This window comes from Delphinapterus leucas, chromosome 11 (assembly GCF_059928025.1).
Source record: "Delphinapterus leucas isolate spDelLeu-1000000601 "Yukka" chromosome 11, BTC_Dleu_Yukka2, whole genome shotgun sequence".
Lineage (NCBI taxonomy): Eukaryota > Metazoa > Chordata > Mammalia > Artiodactyla > Monodontidae > Delphinapterus > Delphinapterus leucas.
The window spans coordinates 61,879,482-61,898,265 of record NC_143139.1 but is presented as its reverse complement, the minus strand read 5'-3'; the positions used below and the strand labels follow the sequence as shown (position 1 = coordinate 61,898,265).

The window sequence follows — 18,784 nt, the reverse complement described above, 5'->3', positions numbered from 1 at the left end:
TTTCATTCTTTAGTTTGCAATCCATTCTGTGTTTGCAAAAATATCTCTTATTTGGGAGATGAAAGGATAGCACTTGTAGAGATACTTTGCTTTCTTGCCAGAAAAGCAGGGCTTCTATCAAAAATCAGAACTCTGTAGTATTAATTGCTTACCTAACCAACTTCCCTCCTGTCAACTGAAAAATAATGAACAACCTAAAAGTTGAGAATTATGTTTTATTCGGGCGGACAAAATTGAAGACTTTTTTGCAACAAAGACCAGGCAGTCAAAACATCAAAAGGTTATTGTTAATTAAAGAAAACCAGATACCTCAAGTTAAGGAATTTAGTGCTCTTCTGTGTATGGAAAGATGCAAGAGTCAGGGCTCACTGAAATCATTCCTTTGATATGCACCTCAGCTACCTGGGGCCAGCATCCTGTGCTTTCTCAACCTGAGTCTCCTCAGGGTGCACCTTCAGGAGTAGTTGCAGTGGCTGATGGTGGGCATCCTGTTTCTATCCTGAGTTCCCTCAGGGCTCACCGTTGGGGCAGCTACAATGTGATGGCTTGATGGCTGCAACATCCATTTTTAATGATATGGCAGGCAATATTTTTCATTCACACTCTTCACTAGCCTAATACAGTACACAAATTACCATCAGTGTGAAGGACATTTTAAAAATGTGAATAGAGAAAAAGGATTAAAGCCTCCTCAGTAGTTAAGAAATTGAAGGGCATGCTTTAGATGGAAACTTAGCTTGCCAACTCTTTCGGATTAACACCCTTAGTGCCAACAACAACAACAAAAAAATGCCGACCGTTTAAAACACCAACAGTGTTCTTGGTAACACACTTATTTGTGCAGAAATTTACACCCACAATGAACTGACCAGGCATCTTGGATTTTATAGTACTTAGTGTTTTCTGAGATTTACTTGTATTGAAGGTAAACTCAATGAAGGAACCAAACTGGCACAAATAATCCATCCATTTCTACCTGGACTGATGCAAAAGGATCCGTGTAGCCCCCAATCCAGTGGCACTGGTCATAAGATCAGAACAAATTAATAAGCTGTTGACTCTTTATGGCCTCTTCTAAATTTCTTACCTCTAAAACTGTGAAAGAGCTAGGTGTCTTCTGGGAGTACAAAGTGAGTAGTAAATAATTTCTGAGACAGATGTAAAAACAAACCTTAATCATGCCCCTTAGATCCGGTTCTAGCTAAAAAATCTTCTTTCTATTATCTCACTATTCCTTGCTTTCGTGCCTTAGCCAGTGGGTCCCCACACACATCTCCTGTACTAATGGATTCAATGAAAGGCACCACAAAAGAGAATATATTTCATTATGAGCAGGTTTTCTCTTCTGGGCACCATCCCTGACCCTTCTGGTAAGTGCTCTCACAACAGTGCAACAGTTCAGCAGGTAAGAGTTTCTAAAAAGGTAGAAAAATGAGGTTGAAATGCAACCCTCAGTATTCAATTCCCAGTTTCCTACTCAGAAGCTCTCTAAGACCATTTAAAAATATATATTAGCACAGTCCTTTCTTGATATTTTCCATTAGTTCCTTAGACATCACACATGAAGACGCAAACCAAAGCTCACAGTTGCCTCACGACTCTCTTTCTAGGCTAGCTGGAAAAATGAGAAGCTGATGTGTGCCCCAAGGACATGAAATCAGAGAATTTCAAATGCCAACTATGCCTCCTAATAACAGCAAGGCAGGTGTTCTCTTTTAGGAGAGCTCTAACTTGCTCCATTACTCCAGAGATGCCCCAGGACTCATACCTCATCCTGAATCTCAGAAAACTGTCCACATGAGGTCAGGCCAGCATGTCACTAGAATCAAGTCAAGAGTGGGCAAACACAGCAGAATCCTTTACAAACCCACTGGATGGATGAATTCAGAAGACTTTAGAAACAAAACCACTAACTGATAATGAAATCCAGACCCGTAGCAACACTTGGCTACAGGATTAATTTCCATGAAATACTATGTTATTTTATCTCTCAAAGCACATTCATTTTCAATTTATAAAATTCTATGTAAGCAAAAACAAAAATGACCAAGCAAAAGGAAATGAATTTGTATTACCTTCTTCTGATCTTCTAGCTTGTGACTCACTGGATTCTTTCCATGTCTGTTCATCTCTGAAGATAAATCCATCACATTAGGTTCTTACCCTTCACAATGGAATCTCTTCAAAAAAGCAGCAAACTAATCCAAGATGCAATCACTAGGAAAACACTGGAATGCCACATTTCCTATCACGCACCGTCTCTGAACTTCATCAACTCCAAGGAATGATTAAAAAATCCATTGATTGAATGGAAAACATGAATTGTGTAATTTACTCCTGGGACTTTCCAAATCAGCATATGGTTTTAAATGCGGACTTCTCAAAAGCAAAATATTCATCCAGGAATTTTAACTCCAACTGCTATCTTTTTCTTTCTTCACAGTTTTCCATTTTAACAAATAATTACACAGTTCCTGTAAACCTGTGATAAGAAAAAATAAGCACACAGTTAATTCTCCCCCACCACTTATAGTACAATTAATGAAAACTTCTTATCTGAAATGTCCAATTTGGAAAAAGATTGTAGGCATGGATTATATTTCACATAAAAGTAATAGCAAGTGAAAGGCATTATTCTTTAACCCTATGGCCTTTAAAATACCAATTATAATACCTGAACCAAAAGAGAATATTAAAACCAGGGATTCATAGCACATCAAGCAAAAAATCAACAGGAAATACACATACATTCACCAAACGTGTATACGCTCCATGGTCCCGCTCATTAATTTCAGCATTCACAGAACTACAGAATTCAGAAAAGAGCCCAAAATAACTAGACACTATGCTAGACTGACACTTTTCATAAACAGCTTTATTTAAACTTCAAAATGCATCTATAAAATGGTTCTTATTACTCTATTTTAAGATAAGGAGACTGAGAGGGTAAGTAAATTTTGTAAGTCTAGTCAAACAAGTGTAACAGGACTAGAATTTGAATTCAGATACCTTTGGCTCCAAAACACATTCTTTGTCCTAGACATAGTTGTGTCAATTCATATATTACATATTTTATTGTCCACAAGGATACCAAAAATGAGTTTAAGTGCCTTGCTAGATTATGAATGCACAGGGCACTCTCCTTATAATCCAGTGGTTTCCAAACCCAGCCAGAAAACTGAATCTCTGGTAATAATCTTAATCACATAGATTCCTGGGGTCCACGCAACCCTGCTAATTCAGAAGCTACAGGGCAGTGCTGTTCTGGGTTTTGTTGTTGTTTTTCCATCTCTTCTAAACAATTCTGATGCAAGAAAACCACGGAAGAGTTGAAACCTCCTGCTAATACAAGGCACTTCCCAAACTTGTCTGCATTTTGGAATCATCTGGGAAGCTTCAAAAACTACTGACTCTTATGTCTCATCCCCAGAGACTATGATTTAATTAGTCTGAGATATGGCCTGAGTCTTGGAACCATTGACCTAATACATATATATTCCCTTTACGTAACTGACCAACCACTGTATGAATACATCAAAGAGGAAACTTAGTGTCTCAGAAGGCAGCTCTTTCCATACTGGAGCAGTTCCAGTCTTTAGATTGTTCTTCCTAATTTGGAGATGAAGTCTGCCTTCCTGAATGTGTCTGTACATTTGCAATTATTTACATCCTTGTAGTCCTCAATGTACACAAAATCTTTTAAATTTCCCTTTTCATCTGACAGTCCTTCAAGTATCACCTTAGTGGGTTAACCATCCCTAGTGCCTTCAACAATTCCTCACTACCCTGGTTATTACTTAAAAGGCTTTACTTTTGACATGACCCATAAAATGTGGTATCCAGAAATGAGCACAAGGGTCAAGCATGGCACGCTCTCTTTAATAACTCACCTCCAGGTACCACAAAACATGCCAGGCCAAACATACAATAAATGATAAATTAGACAGATAATGCTTGAAGATCAGCTCCTGAACTATTCCCTGACTAGTCATTCTTTTGCCAAGCCTTGCGCCTTCTACAGCTCCTCTGCTCTGCCGTGTAGGTATTTTTACTACATACTATGTAGTACATAGTTTGTGTACTCTGTGAATGTTACTAGCAAAGGAGACTGCACGGGCAAAGGCCTGGTCATAGGAGAAAACATAGTCCATCCGAGGAATTCAAAGAAATTCAATGAGAAGCCACTGTAAACGTTTAAGAAAGAATGTAACATAAAATAATTTTTTATTTTAAAAGTTTGTCTTAACTAAAATATGGAAAATAGAAGGGAGAGAACAAAACCGGTGGCAAGAGAAACCTTCTAGGGATTGTTAGAACCATTAAAAAGACAACAGCATTCTGAACTAGTGTAGGAGCTGACCGGTGGGAAAGAATGACAAAACTGAGTGACATAGTACATAAAAGGAGGAGTTGACGGAATTGGTAATTGATTGGACATGTGTGTGGTTTAAGGGTGCATGAGCATAGGGACAATGATATCATTATCTAAGATGGCAAATCCCACAAGAGAAGCACTTTAGACATGGGGAAGATAAAAGAATTTGTAAAGCAAACAAAAGATGCTTACTAAAATCCAGAAAATTCCAAGCCAATCTCACTGATGGACATAGAAGTAACTGTCCTAAAGGAATACTAGCAAACTGAATCCAGTAAAATATAAAATGAATTATACATCAGTTCCAGGATGGTATCACCCCAGGAATAAAAGACTGGTTTAAGATTTGAAAATCAATCAGTGTAATTCACCACATTAACAAAACAAGGAAAAACAATGATATGTTCATCTCTATTGGTGCAGAAATATAATCTTACAAATTAAACATTGATTCATGATCAAAACAAAAACCTCTTGGCAAATGAGGACTAGAAACAGACTTTCATAATCGTCCTTTATCTGATAAAGTATATTCATAAAATATCTATAGCAAACACATACTTATGGGTGAAAAGTTAAAAGACTTTCCATTTGCTCAGGAATAACACATAAATACCTGTTAACATGATGTCTATTCAATATTGTACTTAAAGTCCTAGCCATGCAGTGAGACAAGAAAATATGAGAGAGAGAGAGAAACAGAGACAGAGGGAAGGAGGGGGAGGGATGGAGAAGGATGCAGGCAAGCAGTATAAGCATTAGAAAGGAAGAAAAAAAAAACAGTATTTGCAAATGTCATGAATGATATATATAGAAACTACTAAAAAATCAAGAGATAAATTACTAGAATTAATGTGTTCAGCAATTTTCCTGGATACAAATATACAACATTCCTTTATATTTCTTTATAACAGCAACAAATACTCAGAAAATGAAACTCTAAAAAGATACTCTTTTAACGCTGTCACTTAGAATAACAAATATCTTGGAATGAATCTCATAAAAGATGGTAAAAACTTTATGATAAGGCAATAAAACACCATCAAAAAATAAATATCTAGATGAATAGAGGGCTTATTAATAAACTAAGATTCAGTACTGTAGAAATGCCAACTCATGCCTAAAGGATTTATAGATTCAGTGCATTACTAATCAAAATCCCCAGTTTTCTTTTTACGACTCTAGAAGATGCTCCTAAAATATATATGGAAATGTAAAAGACCAAGAAAATCCAAGACACTCGTGAAGAACAAGTTGCAACTATTTGCTTTACCAGATTTGAAGACCTATTATGAACCAACAGTAAATAAAAAGGTACAAGGGTAGACAAGTTCACCAAAGGAATGCAAGAGCCCAGAGAAGGACTCTTAACACATATGGTCACATGATTAATTACAAAGCTGAAACTGCAAAGCTGTGGGGAAAAAGTCTTTTCAATAAAGAGTTCTGGGTCAATTGGCTATTCATATGGAAAAAAATAAAACTTGACCTCTACTTCACACCAATAATCAATTCCAGGTGGATTGTAGACAAAACAATAAGGCTTCTGGGAAAATATTTTCATGATCTAAGGGAAGGGAAAGATTTCTTTAAACAAGAGACAAGGCCTTCCCTGGTGGCGCAGTGGTTGAGAGTCTGCCTGCCGATGCAGGGGACACGGGTTCGTGCCCCGGTCTGGGAAGATCCCACATGCCGTGGAGCGGCTGGGCCCGTGAGCCATGGCCGCTGAGCCTGCGCGTCCGGAGCCTGTGCTCCGCAACGGGAGAGGCCACGGCAGTGAAAGGCCCGCGTACCACAAAAAAAAAAAAAAAAAAAAAAAAAAAAAAACAAGAGACAAAAGTCGCTAAACATAAAGAAAAAAATATAACTAAGATTAAATTAAAATCAAGAACTTTTATTCATCAGATTGTACCAATAAGAAAATATAAATGCAACCCATAGAGTAGGAAAATGTACTTGTTATACATATAACTACATGTAAAAACACCCAAAAATCGAGCAAAGACAGGCAACAGTGAAAAATATTTGAATAAGCACTCCAAAAGTAATAATAAAAATAGAGACGGAGAACAGATTAGTGGTTGCTATGGGTCAGGGATGGAGAGAGAAGGTAAGGTTGCCTAAAAGGCATGATACAAGGAAGCCTTGTAGTAAGAGAACAATGTTGAATCTTGATTGAAGAAGTGGTTGTATGAACCTACAAGTGTGATAAAATTGCATGGAACAATACACATACACACACAGATGAGTGTATATAGCACTGTTGAAATAGGAATCAACTCAGTGGATCATACTAATACCAATCTCCAGGCTTTGACATTACTCTACAGTTACGCAAGATGTCACCATTGGAGGAAACCAGGTGGTAACTGCTTCTACCACTTCCTGTAAACCTGCAATTATTTTAAAATAAAATTGAGAAAAAAGAGGATGTACAAATGGCCAATAAGCACATGAGAAATGAACACCCTCCTTAGCAATCAGAAAAACGCTAATGTAAAACCATAATGAGATATGACCTTTCATTTACCTAAATGGATCAAAATAACAAAAAAATGACAAAACCAACTGTTGGCAAAGACATGGAGGAACAAGAACACTGCTGGTCAGAGTATAAATGGGTACAACTATCTTGAAAAAAAATTACTATTTCCTACTACATTTGAAGATACTTACACTATACAACTCAACAGTAATACTCCTAGGCACGTACTGTTAAAAAACATATGCATAGGTGCATCGAGAGATAAGTACAAGAAAGTTTCTTCAGAATGGCAAAAAAACCCCACAACTGGAAACAACACAACAACATTAGAATAGCTAAATAATTTGTGGTATATTTATACAAAGGATAACTATACATTAAATAAAGTGAATAAACTATGGATAAACATATCAACATGGATGAACCTCAAAAACACTAAGAATTTAAAGTCCAAACAAAAAAAGTGTATACTGTATGATTCCATTTTTATGAAGTTCAAAATCTTGTAAAACTCCACTATAGTGTTAGAAGTCATGAGAGTGGTTAACCTTTGGTGAGAGGGAAGGAAGGGGTTTTGATTGGAGTTTAGAGTGCTATCAATATTCCATTTTTTGACTTAAGTGGGCATTACATGGATGTTAGCTTTATAACAACTCACTGAGCTGTAAATTTACATTCTGTGCAGTTTTCCTGATGTCTAACATATTCATAATAAAAAGTTTAGCTAAGAAAAAAACACAGATACATCTATGTCTTTAGTATTCCCATGTCTTTAGTCTCCCCAGCAAGCCACAACAACAACAAAAATTCAAGTTAGACTAATTAAACTTGTTACTAGTGGGCATTGTTCTTCTTTTTTAAGGTTATGGACCAGCTGTTTGATTATGGCACAGAGTTTTGTCTGAGAACAATGTCAGCCTTACCAAGACATGGTCTATTAACTGTCAAAAAATGTATTCATCTCTTGACTTCAAACATCTCTCCTACTTTCTTTAGAGTGATGAGTTATTGTAGTCTAACAACCATATTTTTTATACATATATATTTATATCAGTATAAAATATAATTTCCAAAGTACCATTAATGCTTTAAGTTATTTAAATTTACCCACCTTACCTAATACCTTTAATTACAGTGTTAAAAGACATCTAAAAGACACACAGCACTGAGTGCCTAATATGTACTCAACATGGTGCAGGCCCAAAATAGTGAAATTTCAAATCTAGTCCTTGTCTTTACAGAGTTTACAGTCCAGTGGGGAGTCAGGTTTAACTAAAACCACGGAGTATCAGCGTACTCTTCAACTTTGTCCAACATCAAAACCTAAGCATACGGATGAGTTTACACCAATGATAAAAGGCAATTTCACGTGGACAGAATTTATTGAATATTATGCATATAAAATTAATTTGAATGTGACTTCAGTTCATTTTAAATGCATAAAGAATCTAATATAACTTATGCTTACTTTCATGGAATAAAAACCATTTTTTTTTAATTTAATTTAATTTTTTTTTGCAGTACGCGGGCCTCTCACTGTTGTGGCCTCTCCCGTTGCGGAGCACAGGCTCCGGACGCACAGGCTCAGCAGCCATGGCTCACGGGCCTAGCCGCTCCATGGCATGTGGGATCTTCCCGGACCGGGGCACGAACCCATGTCCCCTGCATTGGCAGGCGGACTCTCAACCACTGCGCCACCAGGGAAGCCCAGAAACCATTTATAATAAAACTAAACTAACTGGCAAAAAAAGAACAGATTATGTATACTGAAAAGATTCTCACAGGTTATTCTCTCATATGGAGGTAACTGTCAATATGTCATATTAATTCTCTTCTACTCTTACTCAATAGAATTCAGTGGTTGGGTTCGGTAGTGAAATCCATTTACTTTATGCGTAAGTATAAACACTTTCATTTTTGTATAGCTTAAGAGAAGGTTTCCATCTTGCTCAAACTCATCTAGAAGTCCCTCACTTAGATTCAGGATGAAAAAGATCATGAATGTGAGACTTTTGAAAGGATTTTTGAGTGACTGGGGTATGTGCTACTTCCTAAAATGTCCTTCTCACGAGGATTTTAAGGGGACCACTCAGAGAGCTTCCCTGCATTTGTATGTTCCCTGCAACTGAGAAAACACAGAAGCCCAGTATCTGAGTGAGGTAAGGTGGCCTGTGGCGGCAAGGTAGGGTAATGCATCTGAGAAGTAAATTGTAGTCCTGTCTGATTGTAGATCAAAGATGTATATGCATCTTAGGATAGGAATTGTGGTAGGAACGTTTGCCTGAATTCACTTATGAAAGGAAAGGGATCCTGCTCAAAAGAGTAATTTGCCAGGGTAGGTAAGGGACTCCTGCAGGAGGAGGCTGTAGGTACTCCTGGGAAGAGAAGCAAAGGAGAGATCCGAAATATTCATTCTCAAGGAGAGATCATTACCCAGATCACGGAAGGTGAGATCAGAGGGACCCGACAGTGAAATCTTCAAACATCTCAGGCAAATAACCAAAAGAGTTAGTTTTAAATATCCCCCAGGTCTATAGACAATGAAGCCATTAAGCCAATACTGGCCATAATGCCAGTATCAGCCAATAAGAAATTTCTGCCTCTATACCTCTCATCTCTTCCTCATCTCCCCTACAAAGACCCTAGTGAGTGGGTGTGGAGGTGAACAAAGAAGGTTCTTTCCAACTGGCTAAAGTGGGGCAAGGAGGGGCACTGGTACCCAGTCTTGGTTTGGTTGAAGAGGAAGAGCTTTTGAATAATGATGTGTTTATAAACATATTGAAATAAATATTCTAAATTTTGAATTGAAACTTGTTTTGTGACTTAAAGTGATCACAAAGTTTATATTATCTAAAGGTGAACAAAAACAGGAACTAAGCCAAATTTCCCTCCAGGAACAAACAATTCTAATCAGAAATCTGAAGTAAAAGGAGAGAAGTTTGGAATAGAGATTTGGATTTAGGAGTCATCAGTCTAAAGAGATCACTCATAGAAGTTACATAAATTGAGAAAAGCACCAAAGGCATACCTCCAGGAAAGATTGAAATTGTCTTAGGTACTACTGCCAAAATTATCTCAAAAAATGCAAACATGATCATGACACAATTCAAATTCTTCAACAGTTCCCTAACCCCTAAAGCCAAAAAGAAAATCAAAATCAAAATTCCTTAGCATGTCATTCAACACTCTACCCTATCATGATCCCTTCTTAACTTTCCAGTTTCATATATTACCACTTCTGAGCTTATTTTTTTATAGTTACACCAAAAACCTTAAGTTCCTGAGTATAATATCTCATTCTACAACTTGAGCATTCTACAACTTGGCCATAAGTGCCACACATCCACTTTGCAAACTCCTACTTGTTGTTAAAAAGTCTCCTCAAATCCATTTCCTCTCCAAAGGCTCCACTTTCTTTATGCCCCCAACCCTACTCCAGACAAGTTGTTGGCCCTTTCTTCCCCAATGTTCTACTGGTATTTATAGACTTCCCCCATACTATCACACTTACCTAGTTACTCGTCACCCACTGGACTGTCAACCCCTATATACTTTCTCAGAACCCCCAAGGTCTGACACAACGCCTGGAAGCTGGTAGCCATTCATAAAGTGATTCTTATGATTCTGAAGAAAACATATGAAATACATATGAAATATGCATATGTACATACATGACTGTATAAATATATACTCCAACCAATACAGCTGACCCTGACCAATGTGGGTTCTAGGAGCACCGACCCTCACACAGTTGATAATCCACTTTGCAGCCTGCCCTCCACATCCGTGGATTCAACCTACCATGGATCGTGTAATAGTGTAGTACATATTTGTTGAAAAACATCACATATAAGTGGACCTGCACAGTTCAAACCTTTGTTGTTCAAGGGTCAACTGTAATTTCCTATAAACCCAAAAAAGGCTGTACCAAAATTGTCTCTTTTCATCAAAAACATATATATAAGTTTAGAAACGGCAATAAGCCCTTTCTGAAATTATCTTAGCCATTCTCTTTTTATTTAAGGCATCACACTCAAAGTACAAATATCTTAAGTGTATATAGCCTATGATTCACTCAGTTAACCACCACCCACATCAAGATACAAAACATTTCCAAAACTCCAGGAGACTCCCTAATTTGCCCTCTCCCTTAATAGTCCTAAAGGTAACCACCGATCTGTTTTATCACCACAGATCCGTTTTCTCTGTTCTTGAAACTTCATATTAAGTGGAATCATACAGTGTGTACTCAATTTGCTTTTCTTTTGTTCAACATTAAATCTGGAGGATTCATCTGTGTAGTTTTACGTAGCAGTAGTTCATTACTTTCTTTTGCTCTATGGAGGGGTGTCTGTGCTTATGTGTCCCAATTCATGTACTTGACCGAAATAAAGCCCAGCTCAACACTGGGATTTTTAATCATCCGGAACTCCATATCCTAATTCAGGCTTTCTGGACTCTTTGTGTTTACAAATGAAGAAAATAAAGAGGTTCACTTTATTTCACATATTTTTCCCAGGCTCTATGACCTCTATTTAAGTCAAAGAGAATGCAAAAGAATCAGCAGTCCCTGTGTCCGTACTGTTGAGTGAGTAATAAAACCAGATCCAGAAACCATTGAAAAATGACTGGAAATTTCTTTTGGAATTTTAACCACTAATCAGAGGTGAAATGGCCATTGTTTATGCTTTGAATTCTGATAATGAATTGTTAAATACAGTTGACCTCTGAACAAAGTGGGGGTTAAGGGAGCCAACCCCTCCGTGCAGTAGAAAATCCCAGCATAACTTCACAGTCAGCTCTCCATAGCTATGGTTCCACATCCAGATTCAACCAACCTTGGATAGTGTAGTAACGTAGTGTGCATTTAGTGAAAAAAATCCACAAGTAAGTGGACACGCACAGTTCAAACACATGTTGTTCAAGTGTCAACTGTAATCTCTATGTAGCTAAGTCAGTCTTTCTAAAACGCAAAGGATCCAGGCCCAAATGGAAAGGGTTAAGAAGTTGCTCCAGTAGAAAACGGCGTTGGTGCCAGAAGTTCTCCTTGCCCTCCTACCAAAGGGTCCCAGACCCGTGACTCCAGTGTTCCATGTAATAAAGAACTCTACCACTATACAACTATTAGAAAACTACTGGAATAATATGACTATTGCAAAAAATGTTTTAAAAAGTTTTTGATTAAACATCAATACCCATTCATGATTTAAATGTAAAAAGAAAATTTTAAATAATAGAAATAGGAATAGAAAGAAGCCAAATAAGTACAGCAGAGAATATCATATTAATGGTGAACAGAATACATAGAATGATACCATTTATATAAAATTTAAAACAATGTAAATCATTGTTAAGCAATATTTATAAATAAAGATATAGTTAAAGTATAAAACCATGAATGAAATAAGTCTCTTAAAAGTCAGGAATAAGATAAAGATGTCTGTCACCCATTCAAATAAACCTTTATACCATATGCACTTATCACCATGGTAAGACAAAAAATAAAATAAAATAGTAAGAATAGAAAAGGTAGACAAAGTATTTGCATATAATATTATTGATTATATGGAGAGTTTGAGAAAATTTATTTTTAAATTATTTAGAAGAAATAAACAAGTCTATAATTTACAATACACCAACAAAATATACACCTTTACAGCAGCAACAACAATAAAAACAGTGAAAGAAAATATAATTTTAAAACCAATTCCATTAGTAAGAGATACATAGAATATAATATCCTTATAGATAAAAGTAGAAAAAAATTAAGATCTTTATATAGAATGGTTTAATTTTAAACTGAAAGGCATAAAAATTATCTATATAAATGGAGAGATATAACATGTTCATGGGTAACAGGACTGAATAGCTTAAAGATGACAGTTGTTTTCTAATTATTCTGTAAGTTCAATTCAGTTCCAATCAAAATTTCAATGTATAACTTTTATGTAACTCAAAAGGATTATTAAATTCATATATAAGAACAAAGGGATAAGGCTAGCCAAGACAATTTTGAAAAATGCATGCTTTCATAAACATCAAGATTCACATAAAACAAAGATATTTAAGACATAAAGGTATTGGACAAAGTAAAAGATCAATAAATACTGGAATAAAATATATAGCTCAGAAATAGAAATACACATACCCACATAAAGACTATTTAATAAGTAGTACAATGAGGAAAGAAATGACAATTTTAAAAACTGATTCTGCGATAAGTGGTTATCCACATAGAAAAATATAAGACTAATAGCAAAAAAATTTTTACATAATACAGAAAAAACGCTAATCTAATAAAAGAGATTGAAAAAATTGACCAAAGCCATTTGTACAACAAAAAGTAAGCATGTAACATAGAAAAGCCAGAGACTGGGAAAATCTATTTACAGTATACATATACATATGTGCATATGTACATACTAAAAAGAGAACTCTTACCAAAAAACTACAAACAAAGAAGACACAAGACCCAGTAGAAAAAAGGAGCAAATCATACGGACAGGCAATGCCCACAATAGGAACCATGGATGGCTGATAAACACATGAAAAGTAGTAACTGGGGAAATACAAAGTTTTAAAAAACAAATTATGTCCCACACAATGAATTGTTAAAAATTTTTAAATGTTACCAACAGTAAATGTTGAAAAAGATAATACAAAAATTTTCATGAACTGCCAGTGGGTGTGTAACTGCTGTGTTGGTGTAGGGCAAGCACTATAGTGAGTAATCTGGCAAAACTTAGTATAGTTAAATGTCAGCAGATCTTCAGCTGAATTCCTAGGACACATGTATACACTAAAGGATGTGTATGAGAATGTTCATTATAGCATCCTTGGCACTGATTTTAAACAAATTAGAAATATTCTAAATATCCAAGTATCAGAAATTTTAAATAAGTGAATTATGGCAAATATTTGTATTACATGGTTTATAGTTTTTAAAATGAATAATCTAAAGCTCCACATGTCTCACAGACAAATCTTGATAACACAGCCATGCATCAAGTAAGGAAGCTGAACAAAATAGAGTTTAATATCACTTATAAGTTTAAAAACATGTAAAGAAACACCAAATACCATTTAGAAATACACAGAAATATGGTAAAAGCATAAAAACATGTAAGAAATGAGAAATCTGAAATCGAGATAGCAGGTTTTTTCCTGGGGTGAGGATATGGAAATGAGATTGGGGAGGATTGCAAAGGAAGCTTTAATAATGATGCAGTGTCCCATGTCTTCAAAAAATTTCTAAAGACAAATGTTAAAATGCGGCAAAGCTAGATGTTGAGTACAGAGAAGTGTTAATTCCGTGTATTCTCTATGCTTATTCACTGTGCTTTTCTTAATACTTACAAGAGTTCACAGTAAAAACAAGAAATGTTAAAAAAACAACAAGAAAAGTGAGAATTTATAGAACTCAGAAGTATTTAGAATAGATAAATCAACCAACCAACCAACCAACTTTGGAACTATAGCAAATGGTTTTCTGCAGGGCTAGAACCTCCCCATAGGTGGCACTTGACAATGTGCCAGGAGGAGAGAGCTCTTTTTAGTTGTTCCATTTAACTGGTGACACTGCTGGCATTTACTGGGCGGGAGGGGGAGCACGATAAATGTCTTGCAATGTGACTGGTACAATCCAGCACAAGGAAAAACTGTCCCTACATCTCCCACTGACAGACACAGTCACTATACCAAGCAGCCCTGGAACATGTCTGACTTGACCACTGTGTGAGTTCAAGATCCCCACCATGAGAAGATGACCTCTCCCTTGGGACTCTTCCTTTAATAATGTTTTTTTTTTCCCCAGAGCCTCCCATGTGTCAGAGATTGTTCGAGGACCAGGAAGAGAATAGATGCTTAAGGCCCTGTCCTGCCCCCTCCCCCTAAGCTGAGTTCCCAGCTCATCCTCTCAGCTCCATCAAGTTAACCCCAGGACATCATTATGCTCCACCTTACTCTGCTGTACACAGTGAAACAGAGCCTTGGTGCTACTGGTTGCCCCATAAATGCCACCCCCCCCCACATACACACACATAAACGTATCTCTTTTTAGGTATCACAGAGAACCTGGCAACCAGAAAGTCAACACAGATTTTGTGGGTTTTCAGAAAACTGCAACCCAATTTTGTAAGACAAAACAAATTTTTCTCTTGTATACCACGTATACAGGAAAATTACTGAAAAAACAAACAAAAACCTCCTTGCATCATGCTTCGCAAACTACGTTCTTGTAAAATTCCATCTTTCCCACTGGTGATACACAAGAGAAATAATAACAGCAGGGGAAAACATTATGTTCCTTGCAACATGGCTGCTCTGCTTCATTTCTGTAGAATGGAAATGGTACGTTATTTGCTTTATCAGATAAATTGGCTCTGCAGCCCACATTTAAAAGAACATACATGGGTTTTCAGGAGGAAGTTTGGACTTGATTAGTTCAAGATAAAAGGATGCAAAGAGGGTTGAATATGATTCTGAGCCAATAACCATATCTGTAATGGAGATGGAACAGTATAAAACATTCATATTCTTAGGTACTAATGATAAGTCGGAAAAAAGCTTGCATCTTTTAGCTAAATTTGTTTATTGCCTGAAAACTCAATGTAGTAATTCAAGTCCAAGTGACAGGAAATTACAGTTTCCTGGCTGACATCAATTCAATCTTCAGTAATAGTTCTGAAATGGAGTTTCTAAGTTCTGAAGAGAGAAAAAAACACACACATACACAATATTTTCAATAACTCAGGTCACAACCCAGATGCTATAGCACACGTTATGTGGATAAAATTATGATGTGTGCTTATAAACATGCAAGGCCTTATTATGTCATTTTAATCAAATTTTTCATTTGATCAGGTTCTCACATTTAGTCTGCACATGGACTTGGTTATTTAGAAAATACAGGCTCCCATAAGGGAGATTTGAAACACATGGCTGTTCCTTGTTACAAAAGCAAATAGACAATCATTTAATCAAGGTAATCATAAAAGTTATACTGAAAATTGGTGAGCTAAGAAAAGTTTCAAAAATCTTTTTCATTTTCTTGCTGTGGAAAGATTGTCATCTACATAGATCCTCCCAAGCGTAAGGGAGCATTTTTCTTCTTTTCTACCCATGCTCATTCCCCCATATATACAATTAGTTCAAACTTTCCTGAAAGCAGACACTGCTGATTGTCACCCAATATCTGTTCTCTGTTTATCCTCAAGGTTTTACCTGTATATAGGTCCCCCAAATGAGAGACTACATTAACCAGTTTCCCTGGTGGCAAGGTCTCACCATTTCATGATGCTATGGCCAATGGAATACAAGCAGAAACGACAGTGCCACTTTCAAATAACTTCAAAAGGAAATTGCTTGTGTGGCAATTTTCTCTCTTCCCCAATTCCCATGGGCTGGAATGTAGTGTTGTGCTGGTCAGAATACCATTTAACAAGGACACCACACTATGGAATGTCAGAGCAATGAGATGGAAGGAACCTGGGAACCTCGGGTGCTACTGGTCCGTGAAGAAAGAGGAAATATATGGAGAAAACCTAAATCCAACCCATAGCATGATGGCCAACTCGGTCAAGCCCAGCTTGACCCATTAACAAGAAAATAAATGCTTGCTGTTCTAAGCTACTGAATTTGGGGGGAAGAAAACAGGAGAGGTTAGGCAACATTATTGAACCAATATATAATACTGAAAAGAAAGAAGACAGGATGCTATATTAAAGAAAACAATTTGAACTTCATGAATTTGGAATTAGAAGTTTTAAAAACTTTTATGTGTAACTGTTCACGGTTTCAACTCAATTTCTTGATCTTCAAAACAGAAGGGTTAAATACACAATCTCTGAGGATGCTTACAACTTTACTATTCTAAGATTTTGTACATTGTCTCCCAATTTCTGCCACTTTCTTAACCAAGGCCCTTTACTCGTTTGTTCAGTGGATTGCAACCTACAGATACTCTGAGTAGAAGAACATTTCCCTTGTTAAGAGATGTTCTTGGCCCTCCTTGATTTCAGATCATCCTAAGTCATGATTTGTCACCATTTTATAGCCCAGTGGTCTACACTTTACTTTGTATTATATCCCACCTTTGGACAGCAGTAATAGAATTTATGATATTTAATAATATAAACTCTGTGTGAATTAGAGAATCAGAAGTCTGGCCAGCATATAAAACTGTGGAAACTTTCTACTGGAGGGACTAGTGATATATTTTGAAGCATCATGAAATGGTGAGACCTTGCCACAAACAGTCCCAAATTTTTTTTAAGTTTCTAGTTCTGCTAGAACATACAACTTGCCACTGCACAAGCGTACTCTTGGAGTGCTCAAGAAGAGTACTCAGGAAGATGTAAGGTATGCTTTATGCAGTTATTCAATTCCCAAATGGACTAGAGTTTTACAGAATCTTAATCTCATTATGGAAAAGTTTTCGATAGTTACTAATAAGTTGTTTTAATATGCTCATACATGTTAGGCATCAAGAAATAAAACTGAAACGCACAGATACACTCTTTTCTGTTTAAACATTCACAATGAGTATAAATATCTTGAGAAACAGGAAATATAGTCAAGTGAGATATATCCACTCCAGTACCCCTCTAGGACAATGTTACTTAGGGACAGTTGAGCCTATATTATTTTTACTCTTCAGGAGTAAGTTATCTTAGCACGCAGTTTAACAAATGATTGTGAAAATATGATAGGAAACAGAAAGGAAGAAAGGAAGGGAGGAAGGAAGCCTGTATTAGCCAACCAAAGACATTTAATAGTCAATTATTTTGTGAAGGATTATTCTACATTTGTCTTTCTGAAAATCTAGCTCTGTACATAATGTAAAGATATTTAACAAAAAAAGGCTGTTTAATAATGGGGAAATACAGTACTTAAAATATGTGAATCACTAGTAATCCATCCACACTAATAATTTACATTCAGATATCAGAATTACATTAGACTTAATTTCTCTTTAATATTAGTTTTGAAAGGAATCTCAGAGCAAATCAATAGTATAAATAGTACTTCAACAAGTACTAGATGCTTCAAAGCACTTCAGCTCCATGTAATTTGTTTACAAGTGATAAATGTGTTAATTACAAACGGCTCTTACTATTCCTAAATGAACTCAGGTATTCCTTCATTCAGTGAATATGCACTGAGCATTTTATAAGAGCACAATAAAGTGACATTTTCTCAAATGTATTCTAGAAAACAGACTTTTGAAAATGGCAAGCTAATCCTGATCCCAATTATCTACACCAGTAAAATTTTGGCAAAATTATTGTATTTAAATTTTTGTAGCATAACTTCAAATGAAAAAGGACCATGGGAAGGGGTTCATGAAGAATGATAGATCTTCAGCTTAGATCAGGGCTTATGACAGCCTACCTGACCAGAAATTTGAGCATCAGGGAGTGTATGTTAGGCATGTGGGCTATCAGGAGGGGTGTTATAGTTTTATTTTCTTTCTTTTGTCTGTTTTAATTGTTATTAGGCAAAATATGCATTCTCAATTTCCAACCTGTCTGGACACCTGCTGTTATCTTAAAACTAGTCACTTCACACATTCATAATAATGACCTAATCCCTAAATATGATGAATGCATTTGATATCGATGTTGTAACTGAGGAAGGTAGAGAAGAGGAAAAAGTTTCCAAACAGAGGGACTGGGGCAGAGGAAACAGTTTAGGAATGTTTGGGGAGCAAGAGTGGACCATACTGATTTTTGATTAGATCTAGAGCCATTCATGAAGAATGAAGGCATCACTTTCCTTGTTAAGTGGTACAGCTTTAATCTTGACAGTCAACTTACAGAGAGCAGCTAGCGTAATACAATTTTTAAATCAAAAAAAAGTAAATAAAGAACAACCAAAAAACAGGTGACCTTGGTGCTATTCTCTGGAGGAAGGTACTGGTTCCA

The 18,784-nt window shown here is 36.3% G+C and overlaps 1 protein-coding gene across 1 annotated transcript in view; it reads right to left on the bottom strand.

The window, feature by feature from the left end:
- The window catches only part of LOC149748041 (neuron navigator 3-like), a 659,075-nt gene that overhangs the window by 423,785 nt on the left and 216,506 nt on the right, over positions 1 to 18,784 (bottom strand). The window contains exon 2 of the mRNA XM_089921063.1: positions 2,076 to 2,482. Coding sequence (XP_089777189.1) covers positions 2,076 to 2,147 — 72 coding nt within the window. The 5' untranslated portion in view covers positions 2,148 to 2,482. The remainder of the gene's footprint in view (positions 1 to 2,075; positions 2,483 to 18,784) is intronic.